This window comes from Drosophila kikkawai, chromosome 2L, assembly GCF_030179895.1.
Source record: "Drosophila kikkawai strain 14028-0561.14 chromosome 2L, DkikHiC1v2, whole genome shotgun sequence".
NCBI lineage: Eukaryota > Metazoa > Arthropoda > Insecta > Diptera > Drosophilidae > Drosophila > Drosophila kikkawai.
This window is the reverse complement of record NC_091728.1, coordinates 22,793,520-22,817,722: the sequence shown is the minus strand read 5'-3', so window position 1 is coordinate 22,817,722 and position 24,203 is coordinate 22,793,520. Positions and strand designations below refer to the sequence as shown.

At 43.0% G+C, this 24,203-nt stretch overlaps 4 protein-coding genes across 8 annotated transcripts; 3 read left to right on the top strand and 1 right to left on the bottom strand.

The window, feature by feature from the left end:
* Window positions 1–3,107: 3,107 nt before the first annotated feature.
* LOC108080737 (G protein pathway suppressor 2) lies at window positions 3,108–7,659 on the bottom strand. 3 transcript variants are annotated; one of them, XM_070283215.1, is made up of 5 exons: window positions 6,886–7,659; window positions 6,722–6,821; window positions 4,082–4,132; window positions 3,495–3,976; window positions 3,108–3,426 (listed from the first exon to the last, which is right to left on the bottom strand). In XM_070283215.1, the coding sequence occupies exons 1-5, from the start codon at window positions 7,318–7,320 to the stop codon at window positions 3,244–3,246; spliced, it is 1,251 nt and encodes a 416-aa protein (XP_070139316.1). In that variant the 5' UTR covers window positions 7,321–7,659; the 3' UTR covers window positions 3,108–3,243. The 3 variants fall into 3 exon arrangements, with proteins under 3 accessions (XP_070139316.1, XP_017031085.1, XP_017031086.1); XM_017175596.3 differs by having other exon boundaries at window positions 3,108–3,438; window positions 6,886–7,657; XM_017175597.3 differs by lacking the exon at window positions 4,082–4,132 and having other exon boundaries at window positions 3,108–3,438; window positions 6,886–7,656.
* Window positions 7,660–8,125: 466 nt separating this feature from the next.
* On the top strand, window positions 8,126–19,843 carry LOC108080719 (visceral mesodermal armadillo-repeats). 3 transcript variants are annotated; one of them, XM_017175570.3, is made up of 4 exons: window positions 8,126–8,352; window positions 16,490–17,395; window positions 17,457–17,843; window positions 17,924–19,843. In XM_017175570.3, the coding sequence occupies exons 1-4, from the start codon at window positions 8,346–8,348 to the stop codon at window positions 18,529–18,531; spliced, it is 1,908 nt and encodes a 635-aa protein (XP_017031059.1). In that variant the 5' UTR covers window positions 8,126–8,345; the 3' UTR covers window positions 18,532–19,843. The 3 variants fall into 3 exon arrangements, with proteins under 3 accessions (XP_017031059.1, XP_070139315.1, XP_017031061.1); XM_017175572.3 differs by lacking the exons at window positions 16,490–17,395; window positions 17,457–17,843; window positions 17,924–19,843 and adding exons at window positions 11,592–12,583; window positions 12,639–12,805; window positions 12,864–13,142 and having other exon boundaries at window positions 8,152–8,352; XM_070283214.1 differs by lacking the exons at window positions 16,490–17,395; window positions 17,457–17,843; window positions 17,924–19,843 and adding exons at window positions 11,592–12,583; window positions 12,639–13,142 and having other exon boundaries at window positions 8,149–8,352.
* A 145-nt stretch (window positions 19,844–19,988) lies between these two features.
* Cyp6u1 (Cytochrome P450 6u1) lies at window positions 19,989–24,070 on the top strand. The gene is made up of 3 exons (XM_017175573.3): window positions 19,989–20,194; window positions 21,167–22,399; window positions 22,694–24,070. The coding sequence occupies exons 2-3, from the start codon at window positions 21,352–21,354 to the stop codon at window positions 23,110–23,112; spliced, it is 1,467 nt and encodes a 488-aa protein (XP_017031062.1). The 5' UTR covers window positions 19,989–20,194; window positions 21,167–21,351; the 3' UTR covers window positions 23,113–24,070.
* Window positions 20,188–21,131, top strand: Ufsp1 (UFM1 specific peptidase 1). The gene is made up of 2 exons (XM_017175575.3): window positions 20,188–20,861; window positions 20,936–21,131. Exons 1-2 carry the CDS (start codon window positions 20,271–20,273, stop codon window positions 21,059–21,061), a joined length of 717 nt encoding a protein of 238 aa, XP_017031064.1. The 5' UTR covers window positions 20,188–20,270; the 3' UTR covers window positions 21,062–21,131.
* Window positions 24,071–24,203: the final 133 nt, after the last annotated feature.

Here is a 24,203-nt window from a genome sequence, read left to right as displayed (position 1 = left end):
TGGTTACCTGCTACGGCGATTACCGTTGCCATAGTCCCTCTGGAAAATCGTTAATATAAGGCCCCTGTAATCTAGGCCTAGTTACTAACCCCCCTCCATATTCGACTAGAATATATTTTTATCGTGAAAAATTGGATTTAATTGTTTCAGACCTTGTGTAATTATTTAAAAAGTGTTCCATTACAATTTGTGTAATTTATTTTTAAAACTACTTACACTTAAATAATATTTCTTATTATTATTACATTTATTAATAAGTGAATCATAAAACTTTTATCGATAAAAACAATAATGTATATTATATTTTACTAAAAAAATTAATACGTTTTCAAAAATAAACTTATTACACATACATATTTTGTATTATTTTTTAAAGGAATTTGAAAAAAATATATTTATACTTCTTTGATGATTTACGGAGGCGTATCGTTTTTTTGTACAGTTGTCCAGATCGACTCGTTTGTTGCCGATCGCTATTTACAAAAGACTGAAAAATATGAAAATCTGATAAATATCCGACACAGAAGTTCGACTGTACCGGTGAACCGCAAAACTTTCGGTTCGATTTCCACGGCAGCTGGCGAACGTGTTTTTTTTGCGGTTTTCTGGGTGTCGTAGGCGGACTTTTCACGAAAGTATAAGCCATGAACCAGCAACCAGTTTGTTTTGAAGCATTGGAAATTTCAGAGGGAACCCATTGCTATGGCTTCGGGCATGGCTTCCGTTTTTAATTACTTGCCCGGGACCGGGGGAGGCGAGGCGAGGCGCTCGAGCATTGTAATTGTCTGTAACTTTTCCTTGACACACTAGCCAGCCGCAATAATGGAGGCAGCATTAACAACAACGCCCCAAACTGGTTTCCAGCTTACGTAATCCAATTGGGTGAAAACGTGGCTTGGAATCATTATTTTTGGATTTCCAGAAAAGAGAACGAACGCCAGCCAGCTGTCTAGCAGCCGCTCCACTCGCACCCGCTGACATTGCTAATTAACAAGTGTGGCTCCGGGCAATTAACCTCACGTTGTTCCGTATGTAAATGTAGTTCCACAACAAGAGCACATAAAAAAATAAATTTATTAAAATTTGTCATACAAATATTCTGTATCTTTAGGCGAAATTATCGGCAGAACATGACCAAAGGTGAATAGAATATATAGAAATATTTCCATGGATTTATTTAGAATACAACTGGATACCACTGTCAATCGCTGTATCAAATAATTGTAAAATGTAAATAATTATTAAGTTAAATTTAAATATTCCTAAACATTCCCAATATGCTACTACTAAGATTAAAAGAATTTACATATACATATGTGTATGAGAATTTATGTTTCTATATTTTAATTGAAATAACAAAAAATTATTTAAAAATTAAACAATTTTCTCATATTTTTAATAAAGCCTTCCAATACGAGTCAGAGAGGTATACATACATACATAAAAATAGCTGCAATACAATATTAAAAATAAAAAAATATTGCAAAATAGGTACATATGTACGTCAATCAAATTAATAAGTTGATTAGGAAAAATAATATAATGAGTTCACGTATATTATATTATATTATTATAACTTTTTAGCGGAACACCCTAAATATTTATATTGAATTCATCCATTCAGATACAAACATATGAATATAGAATGTATCGTTTTCTTTAAAACTACATAAAAATTATTTTTAATTTTATTTCTATATGTATTCCCTATATGCATCTTAGAGTCATCATCAAATGGAATTTCTCTCTGTGCCGTGTTCACCAATTATCAACAATATAGGAACGATTGTGAATCATTTGCTTGCCATTTCTGGACTGTGCTTCCTCCACCCCAGCAACTCATAGCCTCTTGGAAAATGTCAAATTACCGCTAAGTAGTGAATGACTTAAGTGCGATTGTCCCATCGCTCAAGGGGAGGGCAATTATTGGCAAGGAAAAGTTCGCAGTTGGGATTCCGAGAACAGCATGATCAGGTTATCGTAGCGCTAACCTAACAAAAACAAAATATTACATGCCTGATGATCAGATTAGCATTCAGAATCGTTTCCGCAGCTGAACAAACAATGAGCAGCTTGGACGTGCACTCTATGCGATATTCCGGGTATAAACAAATTCCAGACTTTCAAATAAGCAGAGGCTTTGTAAAAAGTAGCATTCCCAAGCAAAAATGAGCAAAAAAGAATGAACAGTATATTCCTTGTATATTGAAATTTCTTTGAAATTAATGGATTGGATTTTATACAACATTTTTAAGCTTTATCGAAACCAAAGTAATCTTTATCATTTTTATCAGATGTTGCGGGTGGTGCCACTGTTATAATTTTCAATAGAAGTTTGCAGCGCCATAAATATTATTCTAGTTTATCATCACCAGACGAGTCAATCTAGCCATTTTCATCTATCTATGTACCTATTTAAGCCACCTTTAAGCGGTAAGTACCTATTATTCACGATACTAAAATATGGTTTTACATATCATCAAAATTTGATTATAATATGCTGCTTATAATATGAAAAAATCAGTATCGGTGTCTTTAGTATATGAAAAATCTAGCTTACATATGCAAGTCGTTGCTATCCCTAAAAAACAAGTGCTCAAATAATACTTTAACACATAAGAACTGCATTTTGGTTAAACCGTATACCCTTTGTCATCGCCTCTGTGTTCAGAGAACGGTCAGAAAAATCCGCTGACTGGTAAGTTGGATTTTTTTATGAACACTTCTGTACAAAATTTACTACATATTTCTTATCGGCACATTGTAGAAGGAATCCGAATTGGCTTGGGATTTAAATACCGCTGAGTGATAGAGTTACCCCTAGGGGATTCCGCAGTTCCCCTGACACTTTACATGTCACTGACTGTTAATTTTTAATTAACACTTATCTACAATTTTCCTGGAATTTTTTTTGCTACATATTTCTTATCAGCACATTGTAGAAGGAATCCAAATTGGCTTGGGATTTCGGGAGGAAGGGAATTTCGCAGTTCCCTGACACTCTACTCGATTCATTCCCCTGCCTTGAAACACTTTTAAAGCGAATTTCTATTAGTATCCCCAGAAAAATTCAAACAAAGAAATCCAAATAAACTCTCAGCTTTCGATTGGAAAATAGGGACGCCATAGTTGTGTGCTTTATTTCGTGTGACCGCCTCCAAGTGGGCAGCATAGTCAGTATAATTTCCATTTAAAATCGTAAGTATATCAGTGAGTGAGTTCCGTACTAAATCCTCAGCGGGGCTAAAACAAGCGTCGCGGATAGTGCAGCTGCTGACCAGGCGGCGGTTGAGCGGAGCCCGACACAGATCCTGGCGGGGCTCCCGGCAGCATCGCCAGCTGTTGCCGGGCCAACTGCTGTTCGTGGGCAGATCCACCTCGTCCCGGGGCATAGCCTTGCGTGATGCTGCCCGCCGCCTTGGCGTTCTGTTGAGGGAACTGACAGGACATTAGTCAAATGTTTAAAGAACCGTGGAGGATGAGGGATAACCCACCTGGCTGCTGCTTATCTGTAGAACGTTGGGATGCAGCGACAGCTCGCTGAGAAGAGGCTTGAAGATGACACCCTCCGACAGCAGATGTGGCGGCGGGGGCGGCAGATGGCTTGGGGGCGGGCCTTCAGGATGCTTCACCTCGATGTGGTAGCCCGGCAGCTTCTCCATGGTCACCTGCGGCTGATTAGCCTTCGCCGTGAGACTGCCGCCGGCCTGAACCACAAGATCCGCCTGCGAGATGGCCGGCTGATCGAGGTTAATGTGGAGCACCTGCATCGGCTGCGGTGGCGGAGCCTTGGCTGACTGCGAGTCCGGGGGCTTGCTGACGGTGGCGCTGGGCAGCTCCAAGTACGCTTGGCGCAAAGGCAGATTGTAGTTGTAGATGGACTGTAGGCGGGCCTCCGCCTGGTGTTGCGTCGTCGGCGGAGCGGCGGCCGTCTGGTAGAAGATCGTTCCCGTGCCCGGATACTGAGCAGTGGTCTCTGCAAAGAGGGAGAAGGAGAAAGCGTCGTTCATTAGAGACTCGAGGCTTCGTTAGTTTTTGGCGGAGGATCTCTCGGTCTTGGTATTGCGAGTGAGGTGCTTACTGTTCCATGATAATCTAGCATAGTCCGCGGCACGACGGTAGTCATCGTGTTCTGCGAATCGATCGTAAACAAATAACGAAATGAACATATAAGTTGTGTGCCTGTGTTGTTAGCGGTTAGTGTGCGCAGTCAGATGAGTTTCTCTTTGAGCGGGACGGACGGGGGGTTAGTTAGTTGGTGTGGTTAATCAACTACAGTGAAGGCTCCGCAGAGCAGTTGACCACCAGGATAGTTATGATTCCCAGTCGATATCCCCTAACTCGAACCAAAGCAGGCACTACCTACATCTTTTTTCAGATTTAAAACTATTTAAAATATATAAAATATTATAATTATGTGACAGCCTTTTAGCAGATAGATTATCGAAATAACTAACACAAATACTATTCTGATTTATAGTTAATTATCGAGACATTTGTAAAATGAATACATCCCGCATTCTTTTCACACTTATCTTTCGCAGAATTGAAGCTAATTAAATTACTTTTAGTTTAAAATGTGCTATCTAAGGGCTTCAAACTCTTGTTTCCTTAAAAATAGAGCTGTTTCTATAAGAATTTTTAATAGTTAGGAAATTTCCTGGGCTTATCTAAGATAAGCCAACCTTTGAATGACTGATAAGGATCACATGTGAAGCGAAAAAGTATATATACACTGCGCGTCACCAGATTAGCGCCCCCCTTGGTGCTCGCGTTTGAAGTAAAATATTATCAAAACTATTAAAGATTGAACTGTACAATTATTATCCAATATAATTCGATTAATTCTCTAAATAAAAACATATATTAGAACGCAGTTGGTATTTGCATAGAATTGTATTAAATTAAAAACTAAAGAAACACGTTTATTTGGAAGAAAAAACTGCGTCATCAGATTAGCGCCACCTACATTAACTTAACTTTTTTTGATAAAGTTCTTACAAAATACTATCTTTAACAATTTTATGATTAAGTTTAATCATTTTTAAGGAAATTTAATAATGGGTTGCCCCTCCCTTGTTTACAAGGACTTCACAAACTCGATTGGGGAGAGAGTCATACAAGTTTTTGAAATATTCCAACGTTATTGTTGACCAGGCCTGTTTTATACTGTGAATTAAATCCTCCTTGGTAGCATATTGCTTGGCAGCCTCGTACACCTTCCTAGCTAACCATCCCAAGACGTTTTCTATTATGTTCAGGTCTGGGGAGTATGGGGGCCACTCCAGGACACTGACATTTTCCTTTTGATTCCATAGTTTTACGGACCGGGCTCTGTGGATTGGGGCTTAGTCGTGCTGAAAATGCTATTTCAGATTTCGAAATAAGTTTTTAAAAACGGGAAATGCTGTTTTTAGAACGCAATTGTAATTTTCCGCGTTCATCTTTGGGGTTAAAAACTGCAGTTCGCAGTTGCCATAATAGGATATGGCTCCCCATACCATTACTCCTCCAACCCGACTATGTAAGCGATCCAGATGATGCTCTTCCTTGCGTAAATAGTGGAAATAATAATTATATCCGTCAGGACCCTCTAGGTTAAATTTTTTTCGTCTGAAAATACGACGTTATGCCTCTCATTGGACCATGTCATATGCGTGTGAGCAAACTTTAGGCGAAATTCTGTTCGCACTTGGTTAAGGGGTGGTTTTTTTTTTAGTTTTAGCCTCTTTAAAGGGTCAGCTTTCTTGATCACCTTTAAAAAAGTCGATTTTATTGTCTTAACACAAGTTTTTTCTATTATTTTGACGGTCGAGTCGTGGAAGTTGCACGCCACTCGGAGTATAAAACTGCGATCTGCTGAACTAATAACACTGTTATTACCTCCTTTGTAATTTTTTCCATAGTTTTTCTTATTTTGAAGAAAATTTGCAATGGTTTTGCGATGTCTTCTCGTTTTTTCGACGATTTTGTGAAGAGAAAGTCCACATTCATTAAACGCTTCGATTTTCGATTTTTCCTCCGAAGATAAGATTGTTCCTCTGCCCATATTGTATGTCAAATTGAAGAAAAATGTTTAATTTAACAGCAAAAAAAAAAATAGTTGCTGTGCTCAGCAAGTTAAGAAAGATGTTTAAATTTATATTTTGGGGGCGCTAATCTGATGACGCAGTTTTTTCTTCCAAATAAACGTGTTTCTTTAGTTTTTAATTTAATACAATTCTATGCAAATACCAACTGCGTTCTAATATATGTTTTTATTTAGAGAATTAATCGAATTATATTGGATAATAATTGTACAGTTCAATCTTTAATAGTTTTGATAATATTTTACTTCAAACGCGAGCACCAAGGGGGGCGCTAATCTGGTGACGCGCAGTGTATGTATTCATTTATCTTTAAGCATAGGGATCTCTGGGTCGAATAAATTCGAAAAAAAAGGGTAATTTTTAATCATATCGATAGCCTAAAGTTATTTTTTCTCTTTTCCTCTCTATACATATATCCCCAACCACTACCAAAGTATCTTCTAGCTTTCGGAAAAACTGGATTCCAGTTGAAATTCTGATAATGGAAGCACTGCCATTCTGTTCGAGTCAGAGGAGTTTGACAAAAAGTTTGAATGCTTTGTTATGGGTGTTAAAGTCACTCTGCCTTTGGCAGCGTTCACTGTACAAGGACCAGTGGGCCAGTATAGCACATGAGCAGGGCCTGGGCTTACTCTGCTGGGCGTAGCTAGCAGCGCTCTTGTAATACGCCTGGTGCTGATTGGGTGGCGAGGGGCTCCTTCCCCGCTTGGCTGGTTGGGTGCCGGGAGGTGGCTGAAAGCAGATCAAGAATTAGCAGGAAGTCTTTTTCCGTGACCGTGGCATGGATCTCACTCACCTTTTGCAGCAACTGATGGTGCTGGAGGCGCAGGGGTGGCAGGAAGACCGGACCGCTGGCCACGCTGGCGGCTGCCTGCTGCATGGCAAACAGTTCGTTCTCCTTGGCCTGCTTTTTCCGCGTCTCGTCCTCGTTGAGCACCTTCTTCAGCTGCACGGTGAGCTGGTGCTTCTGACTGTGCAAATCGGCTAGCTGCTCGTCCAGGCGCGTGATCTCGCCGCGCGTGTCCTCCAGCGACTGGTTAGTCTGGCGTTCGACCTCCTCACGCTCCCTCCGTAGCCGCTGTTCCTCGCACTGCGCCTCGTACTCCTCCTGGCGCCTTTGGCGATCTGCCACGATGAAGCCCTTCAGAGCTCCGCGCAGCTTCTCCGCCCGCTCGGCCTTCGCCGCCTGGGCGGCCGCATTGCTATTGTTCACCGCTGACGCTGGCGGCATCTTTGTGCTCTGCTTACTTATCTTGCCAATTTTACAAGCCTTTCTGGACGCACCGGGCAAATCGCTAATTGTTCAACCGAACCCAACCGAAAGGCTCCAAAGTGGAATGGTGTGGCTCTGGCAGCGGCTGTGGGCTGTTCTGGAAATCGCCGGGTAGAGCAGTTGGCTGGCGGCGGTTTGGAGAATTCCTCGAATAGCCGTCTTCGCACTTTGTGGAACTGCTGTGTGGCGTGTTGCAGTTTGTTTTTCGTTAAATACAGCACGATTTCTGGAATAAACAATTTGTTGTGTGTGGGATGTGCCAACCGGCGTTGCCACATCGTCTGCACATGTCTGGTAAAACTAGCTATAAAATAGCTGTATTGATGATGATGATATTTAGTTATTTTTTATTAAATTAATTAAAATCTGAATAGAGGTTAATTGCATGAATAAATACTTATTGCTACTTAAAAAATACAAGAAGTTAAAATTTTCTGTGAAATAGTTTGGAATCCTAATGGTGGCACAAAATTATGCCGAAACAAAAGCATATTCGACCAGAATTCTAGCGGGGTTGTATTTTGCAAATTGAAATTTAAGCAAATTGCTGCATTTTACAGGTTGGGACAAGAATAACGGTTCCAACCACGCTAATGTAGCTAAATATTGCAACCGTTGTTTAGACAAATTACAACCATTTATGAAGCCATTTTAATGGTCACTCTATTGGCAACACTATTCCAAAAACATTGTGAAAATGTACTGTGATTAACTCGATATATCGCGTATGCTAAAACATCGATAGTTTTGCCAGCGGCATCGAAGATCTCCCATCTTTAGAAACAAATGAAAAGGAAAAGCCGTGAAATGTGTTCAGCTCTTGCGTTTATCAACAATTAGCCATACAGCAAGTGACGAGCGCCAAAAAAGTGATACAACGTGCCTACCACGCGAATAAAACTAAAATAAAACCGTAAATTGGTGAGAAGAGAGCAGAAGAAGCAGCACCAGCAGCGGCGGAATAATCAACAAAAGCGGCAAACATGGCGAGTGAGTAATAAATAACAGAAAAGGAAATTGAGAACCAAAACTACATAAAAGAATGGCCCGATGCAGGGCATTTCTTCGTTTTTATGAGCGCTCGTTTAAAGTACACTCACACGCCAGAGACTCTGCTTCCCTTTTTTGTTTGTTGCTCGCGGCGCGCAGTATAAACAAATGCAACTCATGCGTATCTTTGTGTGTGTGTCTATTTGTACCTGCCCGTGTGTATGTGTGCCTATGTGTATGTGCGGGTGCAGTCAGTGCAGCATTTATGAGCTGCGAAGATTCGGAAAATCGGTGCCAGGTGCTTGTAACTGGCGGCGGCGGCAGAATTCTGGGGGAAGGGGAGCTTCCCGGACGGCTGGCTGCTCCCCGGAGCCATGCGAGAAAAATCAATATTACGCGCTTTTTTCGGATTAGACGAATGCACTGCTTGGATGTGGGACTCCCAGTGCACTTACCACACTTATCGGACGGTCACTCTCCCAATCAGAAGTCGACTTTTATCCTTTAATGGCCCGGGCGCAAGCTCTTGCAATTCTGGCGGGAATTGAGTGTCCCTTTCGCTCACAACGCGCCACGGGCGACGGACGACGGGGAGCGGAGTGCGGTTGAGGCAGTGGCCACCACCTTTTAGCAGAAACCATCCACCCATGCCGCCCACTCCACCGCAGGGAGCATGAAGCAGCAGTGACGACGCATTAATAAATGAGAATATGCCTCCTGTGCGAGGTGCAAGGTTTACCGGCGTGTCTCAACACCCTGCCTCCGCTTCTGCCCTGCCCCAGACAGTCCTCTTGATTCCCCGGGGGTGGCATTACACTCAGGCACACGGAGAAACGACTAGAAGTCGGTGACTCGAATTCGAAATACCCCGAAGAACCAGGATTACCAGTCGGATTGAACTGGAACTAATCTTTGCCTAAAAAAAATGAGAATCTGAAGGATCTTAAAGTTGTATATCAATTTTCTGATTGGATTCTATATATAAATATAGAGATCTACAACTACAGTACAACTAAGAATATACTACAATTTGTATGAAACATTACTTGAGTATGCTTGTTAATATTCGAGCTGCATAATATTGTGATACCTAAGCAGTTTAAATTGATAATATCTGTATCTGATTACGGACGATACTTGCTTGTCATTAACATACAGGGTCGGGCGACAAGCGTCCACCTAGGAATCTGGCAACAAATGTGAATAAATCACTACAGAATGATTTGTTTTTATAGACTTTATTTATCAGTACTTCTCCCAGACGTTATGTGGGTTTTGTTTTTGTACTTCTAAAGACTCAACTCTTAAAGCCTTTGTTTTTGGAAGCTCACTTGTGACTAAGCTTGTCTATGCAGTCTGGCTGGCGCCCCTTACATAATGGTGAGAGCACACAGCCATCCTAGATTCACAACATTATCAATGCTAGGAGCATCGTATATATTTATTCAGTTTGTTTAATTATGGTAGTTGCCCATGAAAATGACTATATGAAAAGGTTTCTCTATGCTATCTACTCTTCGACTGTCACTTGGATGAATCAACACATAAACAAACTCCTCACAAAAGGTGGGTTGTTTATACATACCCTTTCTGGAGGGGGGAAACCGTGCAGAACGACAACAAACAACACTTGAACGTGCTAGAAATCCCGGACCGTAGAAACTTCCCTTTTTACAGGGGCGGCAGTGCATCCCAAAACCCATACCATTTTCATTTCCTCCACTCCCCCACGCAACCCAGCAGCTGTGCCCAACGTAGCGAGACCCACCAGACATACGGAGAAAAAACCACCAGATAAATTTGATATTGTGTTATGAGTTTAATATTTTTATTTAATATTTTTTTAAAGGAAAACACCACGCAAGAGTTACCTTTTTTACTTTCCGAAAATCCCTTTAAAGAAAAGATTTATGTGAAATTAGGAAACTTTTTTCCAAGTGCCGTTCCCAGCTGCGGGATGTTTGCCACGTCCTCCCCATGGCTCACTCACTTTGGATTTTAATTGGTCCTTTGTGTCTGCATTTTGTCGACGCGTTTGCTCGACGTCTTTGGCACAATTTGACTGCTGTCCTTGCGGCCGGGAGCTTCCATCAACCCCAAAGCGCTGATAAGGCTCGATATCAGTTGCCAACAGAGTCCGCTCCCCGCGGCAGGCACTGCTGCCTGGGCTTTATTGTTATTATTATTATTTTGGGCTTTTTTTCATTCGTTCCACGCAGCTTACCCAGATTAGCTGGCTGTTATTGTAGTTTACCCAGCAACGAATTTATTGCCTTTTTCCAGGGCCTTTTTCCGTATTCCTCTGGCGTTGCTTCATTTGCCTCATCTGGCTGTTCTGGCTGTTGTGTGCGACTTGTGATTTCCCCTTGCCGGCTCATTCTAGCTTTATTCTTTTTACTGCTAATAAGATTTTGGCCCTCCTAATGGCCTTGAGAATGAATGAATACGGGGTGGGTGCTGGGGAGCTGGGTGGTGCCAGCTAGGTTTTAATTGAGTTCGTGCCCTATTCAAATTGGCATAGAAATTAATTTCAATTAACTTTCGAGTCTTGTGTGTCCTCTTGACAAGTTTTTGAAGCATACTTCTTGGGGCTAGTCGAGGGCGGGTGGTTTTTGGGGGAATCCCCCCATTGCCAGTAAACTTTAATGCGCATCAATTGCTTGTCATACTATCCAAGTTTTGTGAGAGTACTAAATGATATATGTAGCTTGTACTACGTGAATTTGTAAATATTTGTATTAAAGTGTCTGTAAATTAAAGATTTATGTTTTATTTATTACAAATCTTGTAAAATGTAAATACTAGCACACATTTTGAATACATATATTTGTATATTAATCTACTAAAGATTTTAAAATAATATTAGGTATAAAGGCTGTAGGAGAACTTCCTTCTTGATCAGCATCACCAGCCGAGTCGATTTATCCATATCCTTCAGTCCTTCCGTACGATTTCAGAATGGGAGGTTTTTTGCACTCAATACTAGCTTTATATGGTATTTCGGATATGAAACCGGTGTTATTTATAGAGAAATGTTCAATTAAAGTTATATTTCCTGCCTACATTTTTGGATAGCATGTATATCTTATTTGGGGACACTCGACTGTAGCTTTCTACCTTTTTTTAATCCCTACGATGGAACTCTTCATTTTATTTCTTTAAGACTTTACCCATTACGTTTTTTTTTTGCTCAAATAAGCAGTTTTCTACTTATCAGTTGACTTTTCCCAATTATTCAGATTGGTTTCACATATAAAAATCGACAGGTTCAGGTAAATTTGTGTTTGTAGCTATCCGAAAAGTAAATACAAAGACCAGCAAAGAATTTAAGAACACATATTCCCACTGCATTCACTTCCCCGGCTTTGTCCCGAACAACAAATCATTCAAAATTCCAAGTTTGCAAACGAACAAAGAAAAACCAAAACTTTTTGATTACGCACGCTGCTGCCGGGAAGGAGGTTAAAGAGGATATCCACGGACGGGACACCATGGGAGTCCGACAGCGAAGGCGTCTGTGCATCGACCTTGTAGTGACCGACCTAAGCCTGGGCAGCTACGAGCAGGCTCTTCTGCGGATCAACGAGGCCCTAGCGAATAGTACAGACCATGGCGAGATCTTGGCCCTCCTGGAGCTGAAGAACATTATCGTGAGGCTGCGGCTGAAGAGCGATGCCCAGAAGACGATCGGTCCGACACGCCAGTCGGACGCCTTGCCCCACGTATTCACCTCCGATATGCTGGACGTGGTGCAGAAGGTACTGCGGTGCCGCAGCCATTACGAGGTGCTGCGTGTCTCGCACCACGCCACCTACTCGGAAGTGAAGCGGGCATATCACAAGCTGGCCCTGCGCCTGCATCCGGACAAGAACCAAGCTCCCGGGGCGGAGCAGGCATTCCGACGGATCAGCGAGGCAGCAGACTGCCTCACGGACTGCCAGAAGCGGATTGCGTATAACTTGGTCACATCAGTGGCCGATTGCCATGGTCAGCAACGGTCGGAGTACGAAGACTACCTCAGTGGAAGCGGTTGTGAGGAGGATGAAGAGGAGGACAAGCCAAAGACTGGTCATAGAAGGCCCTACCAGGCGGCCAACCAGCGGAAGCCCCAGTCCCAATCGCTGTATCAAACGGAACAACTAGTGATTGGAGTCGTTGCTGCGTTGGTATTCCTGTTCATCACCATGCACTACATAGCGGCTGCACCGGTCTACAGTTTCACGCCAACCAGGTGAGTTCTTGGCTGTTCCGGCTTCTGGGGTTACTGTAACCCGAATCTTCCCCAGAACCCACAGCTTGCACCGCGTCACTCAGGCAAGTCACATAGCCTACTATATCAGCCCAAAGAACCTGGCCAAATTCACAGAGCAGCAGCTAATCAAGCTGGAGCGAGAGATTGAGCAGGTCTACATATCGGATATAAAGCTGAAGTGCAAGCAGGAACGGAGTCTGCGTGAGTTTGAGTCGAGCTCGAGGAACTATCGGAGATCTATATCGGTTTCTCCTTCCAGGGGATACATTGCTACTAAGGGCGCGGCAGGCCAACAATCAAAAGCTATTGGAGCAAGCCATGCGAATGCCAATGCCCGCCTGCCAGATGGTGTACCAACTCGGAAAGACGGTGGAAGGCTCACAGCTCTTAGAGAATCGACCTTTGCAAGATCAGCAGCAGTCGACTACAAACTAATAATCCGAAATTTGCCGTCGGTATTTTCTGCTAAAAGTCGTTAATAATAAGATTATTGAATAATGTGGGAATAAATAGAAAGTAATTTACACTTAAAATGAAATCCATTTGTTTCTTATTTACATATTTTGATTTATAACGTTAAAATATTATCTAACCAAAGGCAATACAAAAATAAAATGCGTAACGCCATTGAATTTTGCGGGCTGGCTCTTGATCCAGGCTCTCTATTTTTTTTTTTAAGTTCAAGAAAGCTTTCAAGATTAAACCGCTCACAGGTATGGCCGTTACTCATCTTATTAATATATTGCCTTTGATTTTAGCATACCGTAACCTCGTATAAAAGTAATTAGGACTATTGGAGGGAGTTGCTTCAGATAGATAATCCCTAGAAATTCATAAAAACTTAACGCTTATGTTAATATATAAGTTATACAATGACATGCATATCACCCAGTTTGCTAAAATACATATCCATGGTTCCCATGGCTCCCATTTTTGGTACCAAGCTCTCTGGCGCTCTCTTAACCCAAATTTCCACAGTTTTTTTTTGGCTACCAGCAGGCCCAAAGAGTAACAATACAACTAAACCTGACTTCAACGACACAAATTGTGCATGAATAAAGCATGCAATGAACAACAACAAGTTTTGCACTAGTTTTTCCCATTTTTTTGTGCTCGCTTGCTATTTTTGTGTGTGGCCAAAGTCAGTGAATCGTTTAATGGAGAAAACCAAATACCACAACTGGCTGAAAATAAAACGCAGGCTGGAATCGGAGTCCCACACCCACAAAAAAAAAGAAGGAAAATACGAAAATAAAATAAAGCAATTGCCCCAGAAATTCATGCGAATAAATGCCACGAACGCCGCCCGCTTCCGCAACGAAAAGCTAACGAACTTGCCACGGAACTCGAACGGAATGGATGGATGGATGGATGGACGGTTGGATGGCATACTCTGAATACCAACGAGTACCAGTTACCAAAGCAAACATTGAAAGGCACGCAAAAGGCTGTGGCTGTGTGCCAGAAGCAACTGAGACGCATTAAAGGAGCTGAACTGCCTCCTGCCACCGGCCAGGCCTGACGGAAGTTCCGCTACCGCGCGCTGCCACTGCACCTGTCCGTCCTCTTGCATCCCTCGTCTACCTGTCACACCACGGGGTGACGTGGCTCTGCCACCTGTCCAATTGCATTCAGTGCGGCGGGACGAGCAAATGCAACAATTTCCCTATACCTCTATATGCAGATGCATCCCATGTGCATTCATACCTGTTATATATGAAAATGGCAAGGGTATATTGTAGTTTTTATTACATGGTTATATTCCGGTTTTATTCGAAGAAAGTATAGGGTAGATTTTAGCAGCTATCTCTTTGGAACATACTCTGCTCTCTTTTTTGTAGAACATTCTTACTTTATAGGTTACTTTACTTTAAGTTTGATCTGTCGTTATCCCTTTCCAATGCTTAAGATATTCCCAAAATTATACGTTTTATTTTGCCTGAGGTGTTCAATAGTCGAGACTGCTTTGTTTACACTGACTTTCTGCAGAATAGGGCTTACACTTGTAAGTGCAATGTGTCTGCGAGTTAGTTGCCATGTTTGTTATGGCTCCTGTGCAAGCTGCTTTTGCCATTGCATCCTTTGTTGCTGTTTCTATGCCAAATCGTGGACTCCACCGCTGGTGATGTGGAGGATGATGATGGTTGTAGGGGTCTTTTTGCGTTTTTGTTTCGCTTATTCATTATTTAAGCTCCACAAAGTTTGTTGAATTGCCCACCCCAGTCCACTCAATGTTGCTGCTGCTCCTGTTGCCACCAACTGTCGCCAGTTGTCGAGTGGCGGAGTCTGGCCTTTGCCCTTCGCCCTGCTCGAGTGTCTCATAGGTATGTGTGGATGTATTTCCCAGCATGTGTGCTCGGCGGCAAAAAGGGACTGACTGAAATAATAATATTGTGATAATGTTGGCCATAAAACGGGACTCTATGTCCCTGGCTAAAAAAATAAAATCAAATTCAAATTTAAGCCAAATGCCTGGGTATGTGTGCGGAAAGATAAATAATTTATTCAGAATTATATGCAAATACTGAGCTCTATCGTTTGACGATTTATTTTTAGATTCTATTAAAAGGAATTACGTTGAGAATTTTGTTAAGATAAAGTTAAGGCAACCACAAAAACAATTTGTATTTTATTTTGGATTTGAAAATTAACTTGTAACTATTGCATTAAATTAGAATTTTTTTTACTTGTAGTTTTAGGAAGAACTTTTCAAATAAGCACATAAATAAAGAAGTTTATTTAATTTGTTTTTAGGTTGGCTTAAAACCCTATTCTTTTAAATGAAATGTTTCTTTTAAAAGTTATTTGTGACAATCAAAAGAATCGAATCTTTTATACGAATTCTTTTCAAACTATAGTAAAAAGCCTCACAATGTTCGTATTTAAAACCTTTCCCACTTTATAAGTGTACGCAAAACTTCGGAATGTCCTTTATTTTTCCTCTCACCCGTGGCAAGGACTTATGCAAATGGCCTGCTCATCTTGGGTCCTGTTATAATCCAAGCCAGCTGTTGGCGAGGCAAATGGAACCTTTAATGGGACACACGCTTGACAAGTTATCTTAAGCATTTCTACAAAGTAGATTCTAATGGTTTAACTAGAAAGATTCGATCTTTAGATGCAAATGTGGCATGGTTTAATGTCACTTATGTACCTTCTTTTTACATTATATGAAAATATATTGAAAGTTTTTGGCTTGGCACGTTTCAGCCACCGTTTCGTTTTGGAACCATTTGTCTTTCTCCCATCCGGGCACCGACGATAATCGAAATTGGCAATCAATTTTGCGGTGCCCAACAAAGACCAGGGTGACATGGCAGGGTGACATTGCGTGCTCCCTGAAACGGAGCGGTTACGCTTAGGAAATATTAGAAAAATATCTTCTATATATTTCACATAAATCGAGGCAAAGTAATCTGTTAATTTTCGATAAAAACAGTAATTTATTTACTATTTTTAATGAAGAAACATTTGTTTACATCCCTGAGCTTTGGTAGGAATGTTTTTAGGTTCTGTAAATTATATAATTCTTTCTTTACAGATTAAAATATTAATTATTTTACAGTTGCTATAAGAAAAATCAAGCAGAGTTTGCTTCCAGAAGTAAGCTTTCAATCTCGGTTTACTTTCTTAATAAAAAATTTAAGTATATTTGTAAACCCGACAAACGCCAAAGAAAATATAGAAAATAAGATGCGTAACGGCAAGTGACTTTTTTATTCTCGTTTTTTGGGCTGGTATGAATGTTACGTATCTTACTCTTTATATTGGCATTGCAAAGTGTTTCCGGAATGCAAATGGCACTATTATTTAATTATTATTATTAATTTAATTTAAAATGTTAAAATCTGTAATATTCCTTAATTGAATCTCTATTCCGTCCAGCTGAAATCGACGAGCTAATTGAGAAACTGAAGACCACCAGCGTCAGTCCTGGAAATACGACAAACCTGCTCTGCGAGATCTCGGCCACCAAGGACCCAAAACTATTCGACAAGCACGAGCTGGCGGAATGTTTCCTGGGCCTCACCAAGTGCGACGACACAAATGTGCGCAAGGAGGCCGCCAAGTGCATTGCGGAGATCACAAAATCTGAGATTCAGCGCAAGAAGTTCACAACGCGTGACATAATTGCCGCCTTCCTCGAATGCTTGCGCCAGGTGCCAACACCGGAAGGCAGTATGGAGCTGCCCATCCAGATCTGCCGGGCCCTAGGGAATATATGCTACCTGAATGACGAGGCCAGGGATCTAATACTCGAGTTGGAGGGCGATGCTGTGCTGCTGCGACTGCTCGACATAGCCAGCATCGAGGACGTGGCCAATGCGGCGCAGTTCATCAAGGTGCGCGGTGGTCTGCTGTCCAACTATCTGCTCGGTGGCGAGGGCTTGGCCAAGCGGGCCATGGAGCTGGGCGTAATGAAGAAGCTGCAGGCCATCATCGATACGGGAGCTGCCAATGTGGAGCAGCACGAGGACCTGCTGCTCAACACTCTGCCCCTGCTCAGCATCCTAACCGAAAACGTGGCCGATCTGAACTTTGACTCGTCGCTGAATATCCAACTGTCGCGTATTCTGGCCGCCTCCACCAACCCAGATCTGGCCGAGATGTGCCTAGAACTGCTGCACTACCAGGCGGAGAGCGACGAGGTCAAGCTGCTGCTGGCCAAGGACGGTCTCTGCGAGACCATCTACAACCTGCTGGAGAAGTACAAAACTCTGGCTAGCACTAGCGAGGCCAGGGCACTGATGAAACTCGCCTGCGAACTGATCGTGCTGATTCTCACAGGCGGTGAGTTCTTTTTAAATATTTATATATTTAATTATTAATATAAATCTGTATTCCGTTTTAGATGAATCAATGCATTATCTATACACCACACCGCTGCTTAAGAACATGGTCGACTGGCTGGACTCGTCGGACATTGATCTACTGACCACCGGCGTGCTGGCATTGGGAAACTTTGCACGCACCGACAGCCACTGCATCTACTTTGTGGAGCAGCAGACCATGAACAAGCTGTTCGAGGTGCTGGCCAAGAACAATGGCGTCAAAGACGATGTGCGTCTGCAGCATGCGCTTCTCTCCGCGCTGCGCAACCTGGTCATACCCAAGCCGAACAAGAATGCGGTAATCCAGGCGGGCCTGGTACAGACTATCCTGCCCATGCTGGAAATCCACCAGCCGCCCGTCGTCTTCAAGCTGTTGGGCACGCTGCGGATGACGGTCGACGGCCAAGGTGAGTGGCGGGAGGAATCGAAAATAGCATGCAATCCGATCCAAAACATCTATGAACAACATCTGTTTTGCGTTTTGCAGAAAAACTTGCACTGGAGCTGCTGAAGAACAAGACCCTGATCGTGCAGCTGGTGCACTGGAGCAAATCGTCCGACTATGCGGGCGTCACCGGGGAGTCGCTGCGCCTCATGGCCTGGCTTATTAAGCACGCCTACCTGAGCAAAATAGCCTATGCCCTGCCGCGCAAGGGCGATGCCCCCGCCGAGCAGATTGCCGACAGGATTCCCCTCACCCAGGACTACGATCGCAGCAGCTTGAGTGAGTTCCTGGCCAACGAGGGCACCGTGGAGGCCATGGTCAGCATGCTCACCGCCCAGCATCTGGTGATGCAGAATGAGGCGCTGATTGCCCTGTGCATCCTGGCTGTGGTCTACCTGTCGCAGGCAGCGAGCGAGGCAGCTCAGGCCCAGCGTCTGCAGGAGGAGCTGATCAAGTGCGAGGTGGGAAAGAAGCTGGCCGAGCTCATTAGCAAGTCCTCGGACAGCATGACCAAGGAGATTGTGGAGAACCTGCAGAACTGCGTCAACCTCTTGAAGTCTTCCGAGCAGCTGTTGGCGCATCTGGAGGAACACAACATCAATGAGCTGTTGAAATCTATACCAATTCTCACCGAATATTGCACCTTGTAAGGGGCGTGAGGGGGGGGCGTGGTATTGCATTTATAACCCGCAGGATGCCTCACTGTAGGATGGATGATGGGTGGATTTAAGGAAAATGCTAGAAAGGAAAGCAGCTGTAGGAGTTCGCCTTCTCTTTCTTTCTTCCAATATTCTCTGGAGAAAATAGTATATTAGCATTTCCCAAAGGCTGTTTTAACCCAGCTACCCTTTGGTCAAAGACCTTACAATAGCAAGATGCATAACGGCGATGCATTTTCATATCTAAGCAATTTATTTCAAAGTATCGCATTTGAGCCTTTCGCTAGCACAAATCAAGCAAGTGAATGCTTAGGTATGTATGCTTACCAAAAGGCGGCTAGCTCGTTACTCATCTTGTTATTATAAGGACCTTTAGCCTAAGTTGTTCCATGAAATCAACCCACACGCACACTTAAAAATCGTAAAGGTTTGGAGTAAGGCAAGAGATTGTATTAGTATTCACCTTAGAGCAACGATTCAGATGTAGACTTGGCTGTAGTTTCCGGAAGAGAAAAACAGGAGCACTGGAGCGAACACGAGAGGAAGAGCGAAATGTATTTTTTAGACGCAAGCGTATTTTGACTGCATTTATGAGTCCGAATCCGATAGAGAACGGAGTCGTATAAATATTTAAAATATACATAACATACGTATAAAAATAACAATATTTGATAATTTAGCATATAAATCTTTTCTGTTACATGATTTTTAAGAGCACAATAACAACAAATCGAGGTGATATCGCTAAATATGTATATTTAATAAATGTATTTTATGTATTGTACTTATAATTTTTAATTGAACACACTTTTAACCCGTTGCCGACACACCCACACACCACAAATACACCAAAAAGGATAACGATAACGAATCATTTAAGCGCACAATGTAATTTAGGTATTTTAATTGGTGCACAGACACGTACACTCATATATATATTTATTGTACAACTTTGCAATGTTCTCCAATGCATTTTAAAGCAAACTTTTAAAACCTAACAAAAGGCAACTCGGTAACAATCAGCAATCAAAGAAATAGTTGAAACGCAGAAACAAACACGTAGGCATACAGTATGTTTCAAATTTTACCAATTATAACCAAATGTTTGGTCACAAAAACTATGAAGAGCACAAAAATCGAGATAAGCCATGCGAATATGGTATTTACATATATTAAAACGTTGAAATACACACATACACGTATGCGCACCAAAAGCATACATATTTATAAATTCTAAACTCAATAATGTACATTTAATAATTCAAATAAAATTTGAAATGCATGAGTAATAAGAGTAACTAAACCCAAAGGAGTTTTGAATTTTCATGAGCGCGCCAAGACGTAGTGCTTCGATATCGATAACACAAATGGTGTGCTAGAGATGGGCCCCAAAGACTGCTTCAAGGTATACGGGTTCGTGAAATCGATATATCGATAACAGTCTGTTTACAAATTAAATCAAAAGTGTTTTTTTTTTCAGTGAGAGATTTAACTAGTCAAAATTGTTGTAAAATTGAGTAATATCCAGCCCACAGTTACATCGTCACTGGTGCATGACATGCACATTTACCATCTCTAGCCAGGGCCGAAAAACACTTGCATTCCAATTTCTCTGCTGCGTTTTCACTTTCACAAAAACAAATCATCGACAAAGGTAAATAAACAATAACGCAGGTGGCGGAAACAGGTGTAGTACTCGAAGGCGTTGCGGTGTTCCCGCGGATCGTAAAATGGCCACCTGTGAGGCGGACTGCGACGCAGCACCTGTGCCCCTTAAAATTATGCCTAAGGACTATGTCTACTCGCTCCTGGAGGACCCGCAGCGCATCCTTTCCCCACCCACCGCGGTCGGGGAAACACTGGGCATCCGCGGCAGCTTCGAGTACTTTCACTACGGCTGCGATGGCCACCAGGACGCGGGCTGGGGCTGCGGTTACCGTACTCTGCAGTCTGCAATTTCATGGATTATACGTCGACGGGACAGCTCTTCGGTGTCAGTGAAGGACCAGCACGTGCCTTCGATCCGGGAGATTCAGCAGATCCTGGTCAACATTGGCGACAAGGGGGCCGGGTTCGAGGGCTCGCGGGATTGGATCGGCACCCTCGAGGAATTCTATGTAATCGATGTGCTCTACCAACTGCCCTGTCGAATTCTGCACGTCAAGGAACTCGGGTCTGCAGAGGCGCTGGCGCAGATTCGCAGCTACTTCGAGGAGTACCAGGGCTTCATTGCCGTGGGAGGTATCAGCGACACGGCCTCCAAGGCCATTATAGGCTATCATTGCAGTGCCGAGACTGGTCGGGTCTACCTGTTAATTGTGGTGAGTCAGCAGTGCAATTGATTCCAATTTGACGGTCCAGTAAACTCATAGCTTGTCTCCTCCATCCCATTTAGGATCCACATTTCGCGAGCGTGCCCAGCTGCCGGCAGCAGCTGATCGACGAAGGCTATGTCCGCTGGGTGCCCGTCGACGAATTCCCGGCCGGCACGTACAACCTGTGCCTCATACTGCAGCCGTAGATGCCACTGCCACTCTCCGTACTTAGTGTTTAGCAATAAAACTCGGCTATCGTTAGCTTTTGGTTCTATCCATGTTTCAGCCTCGTTTCTCTTTCTCCGTTCCAGCGGTCGCTGCCCAATGGACATTATCAATTGCTGACTCCTCCAATCGACTGATAACTGACTGCTACTACCGCGGCGATGGCGCTGATAAGCCCACGGCACTGAGCCAAATTCCTCGACAAAACAGTTTCTAGCAGCTGTTAAGCATAGTTAACTTTTGTAATAAATCACCAAACCGGAGCGAGCTAATGGAGCTCCTGCATCGCGCCCTGCTCAGCGCCCTCGGAGCGTTGTCGGTGTTCTACGCCCTCGTCAAAGTCAGCCTGGGCTACTGGAAGCGACGCGGGATCTTGCACGAGAAGCCCAAGTTCTTTTGGGGCAACATCAAAGGCGTGGCGAATGGCAAGCAGCACGTGCAGGAAGCTCTACAAGACATATACACTGCCTACAAGGGCAGAGGAGCACCCTTCGTGGGCTTCTACGCCTGGCTGAAGCCATTTGTGTTGGTGCTGGACCTGAAGCTGGTCCATCAAATTCTGTTCACCGATGCGGGCCACTTCACTTCACGCGGCCTATACAACAATGCCAGCGAAGAGCCTCTGTCAGGCAATCTCCTGCAACTGGATGGGCACAAATGGAGGACACTTCATGCCAAATGCGCCGAGGTCTTCACTCCCAGCAACGTGCAGAAGCTGCTCCCTACGCTGGCACAGATCTCTAAGAAAATTCAAAGCCATCTCGGCAAGGAGATCCTGCAGACCCGCAACATAAGCGATTTGGTGAATGTCTACAACAAAGATGTGATGGCTTCAATGGTCTTTGGCCTAGGACATGGCCAGGACAACCAGGAGTTCGCCAAGTGGACGCGCAGCTACTGGGGCGACTTTAAGCTGTGGCAGGCTTATCTGGCCCTGGAGTTTCCGCTGATCGCTCGGCTGCTGCAGTACAGGAGCTACGCGAGGCCGGCCACGGCATACTTTGAAAAACTAGTCTTGTCTCAGTTGCAGGAGCAGCGTCGCAGGGATCGTCAGCCGCTGCAAACGCTCCTCCAGCTGTACTCCAACGCAGACCAGCCACTCGGCGATGTCCAAATTGCGGCCCAGGCCTTTGGTAGCCTCTTGGCGGGTTTCGTTCCACTAAATGTGACTCTGGGCTTCTGCCTATACGAGTTGGCGCTTCAACCGGATATACAGGATCGCGCCAGAGCGGAGATCAGAAAAACACTGCAGCAGCACGGCGGACATTTGACGCCGGAAGGCCTAAGGGAGCTCACTTATACGAAGCAGGTCCTAAATGGTAAGAAAACACTTGGTTTTTAATGGTGAATTACAGAATGGGTAATGCAGTATAAAAGAGGATGAATCTTGGATCGGTTTCATTAGGGAATTCAGCCAAGCCTCTGTTTAAGTGTAGTATTTCAGCTTCCTATACCTCGGGATTTGGACTTACAAAAATCTTGGAAAAATACTTAATACTTTACCTCATAACTGATAATTTTTCAAAACACAGTCGAAATCTGATAGATTCTCAACTCAGTCCTTTACTTTGTTAAATTTTTGTCTTTACAACTGATCCTATTTTACATTTCAGAAACGCTTCGCCTGCACACACCACATCCCTTCCTGTTGCGTCGGGCCACCAAAGATTTCGAGCTGCCCAGATCGGTGTTCGTCATTGCCAGAGGGAACAATGTACTGATACCAACGGCGGCCATTCATCGGGATCCAGAGATCTACGAGAATCCCGAACGATTCGATCCGGATCGGTTTGCGGAGAGTGCCAAACAACCCCGACCACCGGCCGCCTTTCTGCCCTTTGGCGAGGGATTGCGCGGATGCATTGCTGCTCGGTTCGCGGAACAGCAGCTGTTGGTAGGTCTGGTGGCTTTGCTGCAGCACCACCGTTTCGCTCCCTGTGCCGAGACTGCGATTCCCATGGAGTACGACAAAAAGAGGCTGCTACTGATGCCCAAGACAGACATTCGGCTCAGCGTGGAGCTGGTGAAATAAGCTTTAGGGGGGGCCATCCCTCCTCATCTCGGTGGATGGGAGCACGTTTCTTTCGTATTGTTTGCTTCGGTATTGCTTTATTGTACAAAGTTCTGTTTATATTTGTATATGCACCTAATTCGTTGATTTCCTTAAGGGGGGGGTAAGGTTAATTCGGTGCAAAAAAGGCCACTTTTCAAAAAATTATTGTGGCGGAACGGCTAAAGTTAGCTTAATGAATTAAATACCATATAATAACACAACATTTGAATAATTTTTGATAAATTTTGTATTGAAAAATATTTAGAGGTAGAGAAGTTATAGGGAATCTCCAGAGTCGCCTCCAAAAAAAGTTGTTTTGCGGTGTACATCCTAACAGTCCACAGGATCATCCGATCTAAAAAAATTATACCTCATTCGTTAAAGGATAAGTGTCCCGAGGTATTCACGAAGCGTTTTTTTTTTTTTAGTTTTTTTGTGATTTTTTATGAAATTTGAAAGTCAAAAACCCGATTTTTGACTAAAAAAAAAACGTTATTTCTTAATTTAAAAATATATAAAAATTAAAAATTAAAAAAAGGCCGACGTGAATACCTGAGGAATTAGTTAAAGAATGTGTGTGCCAAATTTCAAATCGATCGGTCCAGTAGTTTTTCTGTAATCGTGTACACCGATTTGAAAAATTGAATTTTTCAGGAGAGCGCTTTAAACTTTGTGATTCCCATGCATTGAACACCAACCGACCTTCGTTCAACTCCGCATAACTTCGTCAATTTTACTCTGATCGATGTAAAACTTGGACACAATATTCTTAAGATGTTGAACTTAAAAATAAAAAATAAAAAAAAATTTACGAAAAAAAAAATTAAATACCTTACCCCCCCCTTAAGCTGTGGACTTGTGTGATAATGCTGACGATGACCTTTATAATCTACTGCACCAACATCAACATTGTATACAAATAAATACCTTAATTGTTACCAGAAGATAAATATTTGTTTAAGGGGGTCTTCTCATTGGGCAACTTTTTTTTTCGATTTTTTTTTTTTTGCATTTATTTATAGCTTGGGATGGTGTGTATATGTCCCCAAAAGGATTTTTGGAAATTCGAA

Bases quoted from the DNA above. Each gene is read 5' to 3' on its own strand.
- Ufsp1 (XM_017175575.3), top strand. From the start codon at position 20,271: ATGGCCACCTGTGAGGCGGACTGCGACGCAGCACCTGTGCCCCTTAAA. The intron at 20,862-20,935 runs GTGAGTCAGCAG...CATCCCATTTAG, and splicing joins GGGTCTACCTGTTAATTGTG to GATCCACATTTCGCGAGCGT.
- LOC108080719 (XM_017175570.3), top strand. The intron at 17,396-17,456 runs GTGAGTTCTTTT...ATTCCGTTTTAG, and splicing joins CGTGCTGATTCTCACAGGCG to ATGAATCAATGCATTATCTA. The intron at 17,844-17,923 runs GTGAGTGGCGGG...TGCGTTTTGCAG, and splicing joins GATGACGGTCGACGGCCAAG to AAAAACTTGCACTGGAGCTG.
- Cyp6u1 (XM_017175573.3), top strand. From the start codon at position 21,352: ATGGAGCTCCTGCATCGCGCCCTGCTCAGCGCCCTCGGAGCGTTGTCG. The intron at 22,400-22,693 runs GTAAGAAAACAC...TTTACATTTCAG, and splicing joins TACGAAGCAGGTCCTAAATG to AAACGCTTCGCCTGCACACA.
- LOC108080737 (XM_017175596.3), bottom strand. From the start codon at position 7,320: ATGCCGCCAGCGTCAGCGGTGAACAATAGCAATGCGGCCGCCCAGGCG. The intron at 6,822-6,885 runs GTGAGTGAGATC...ATCTGCTTTCAG, and splicing joins ACCATCAGTTGCTGCAAAAG to CCACCTCCCGGCACCCAACC. The intron at 4,133-6,721 runs GTAAGCCCAGGC...ATCGATTCGCAG, and splicing joins TGCTAGCTACGCCCAGCAGA to AACACGATGACTACCGTCGT.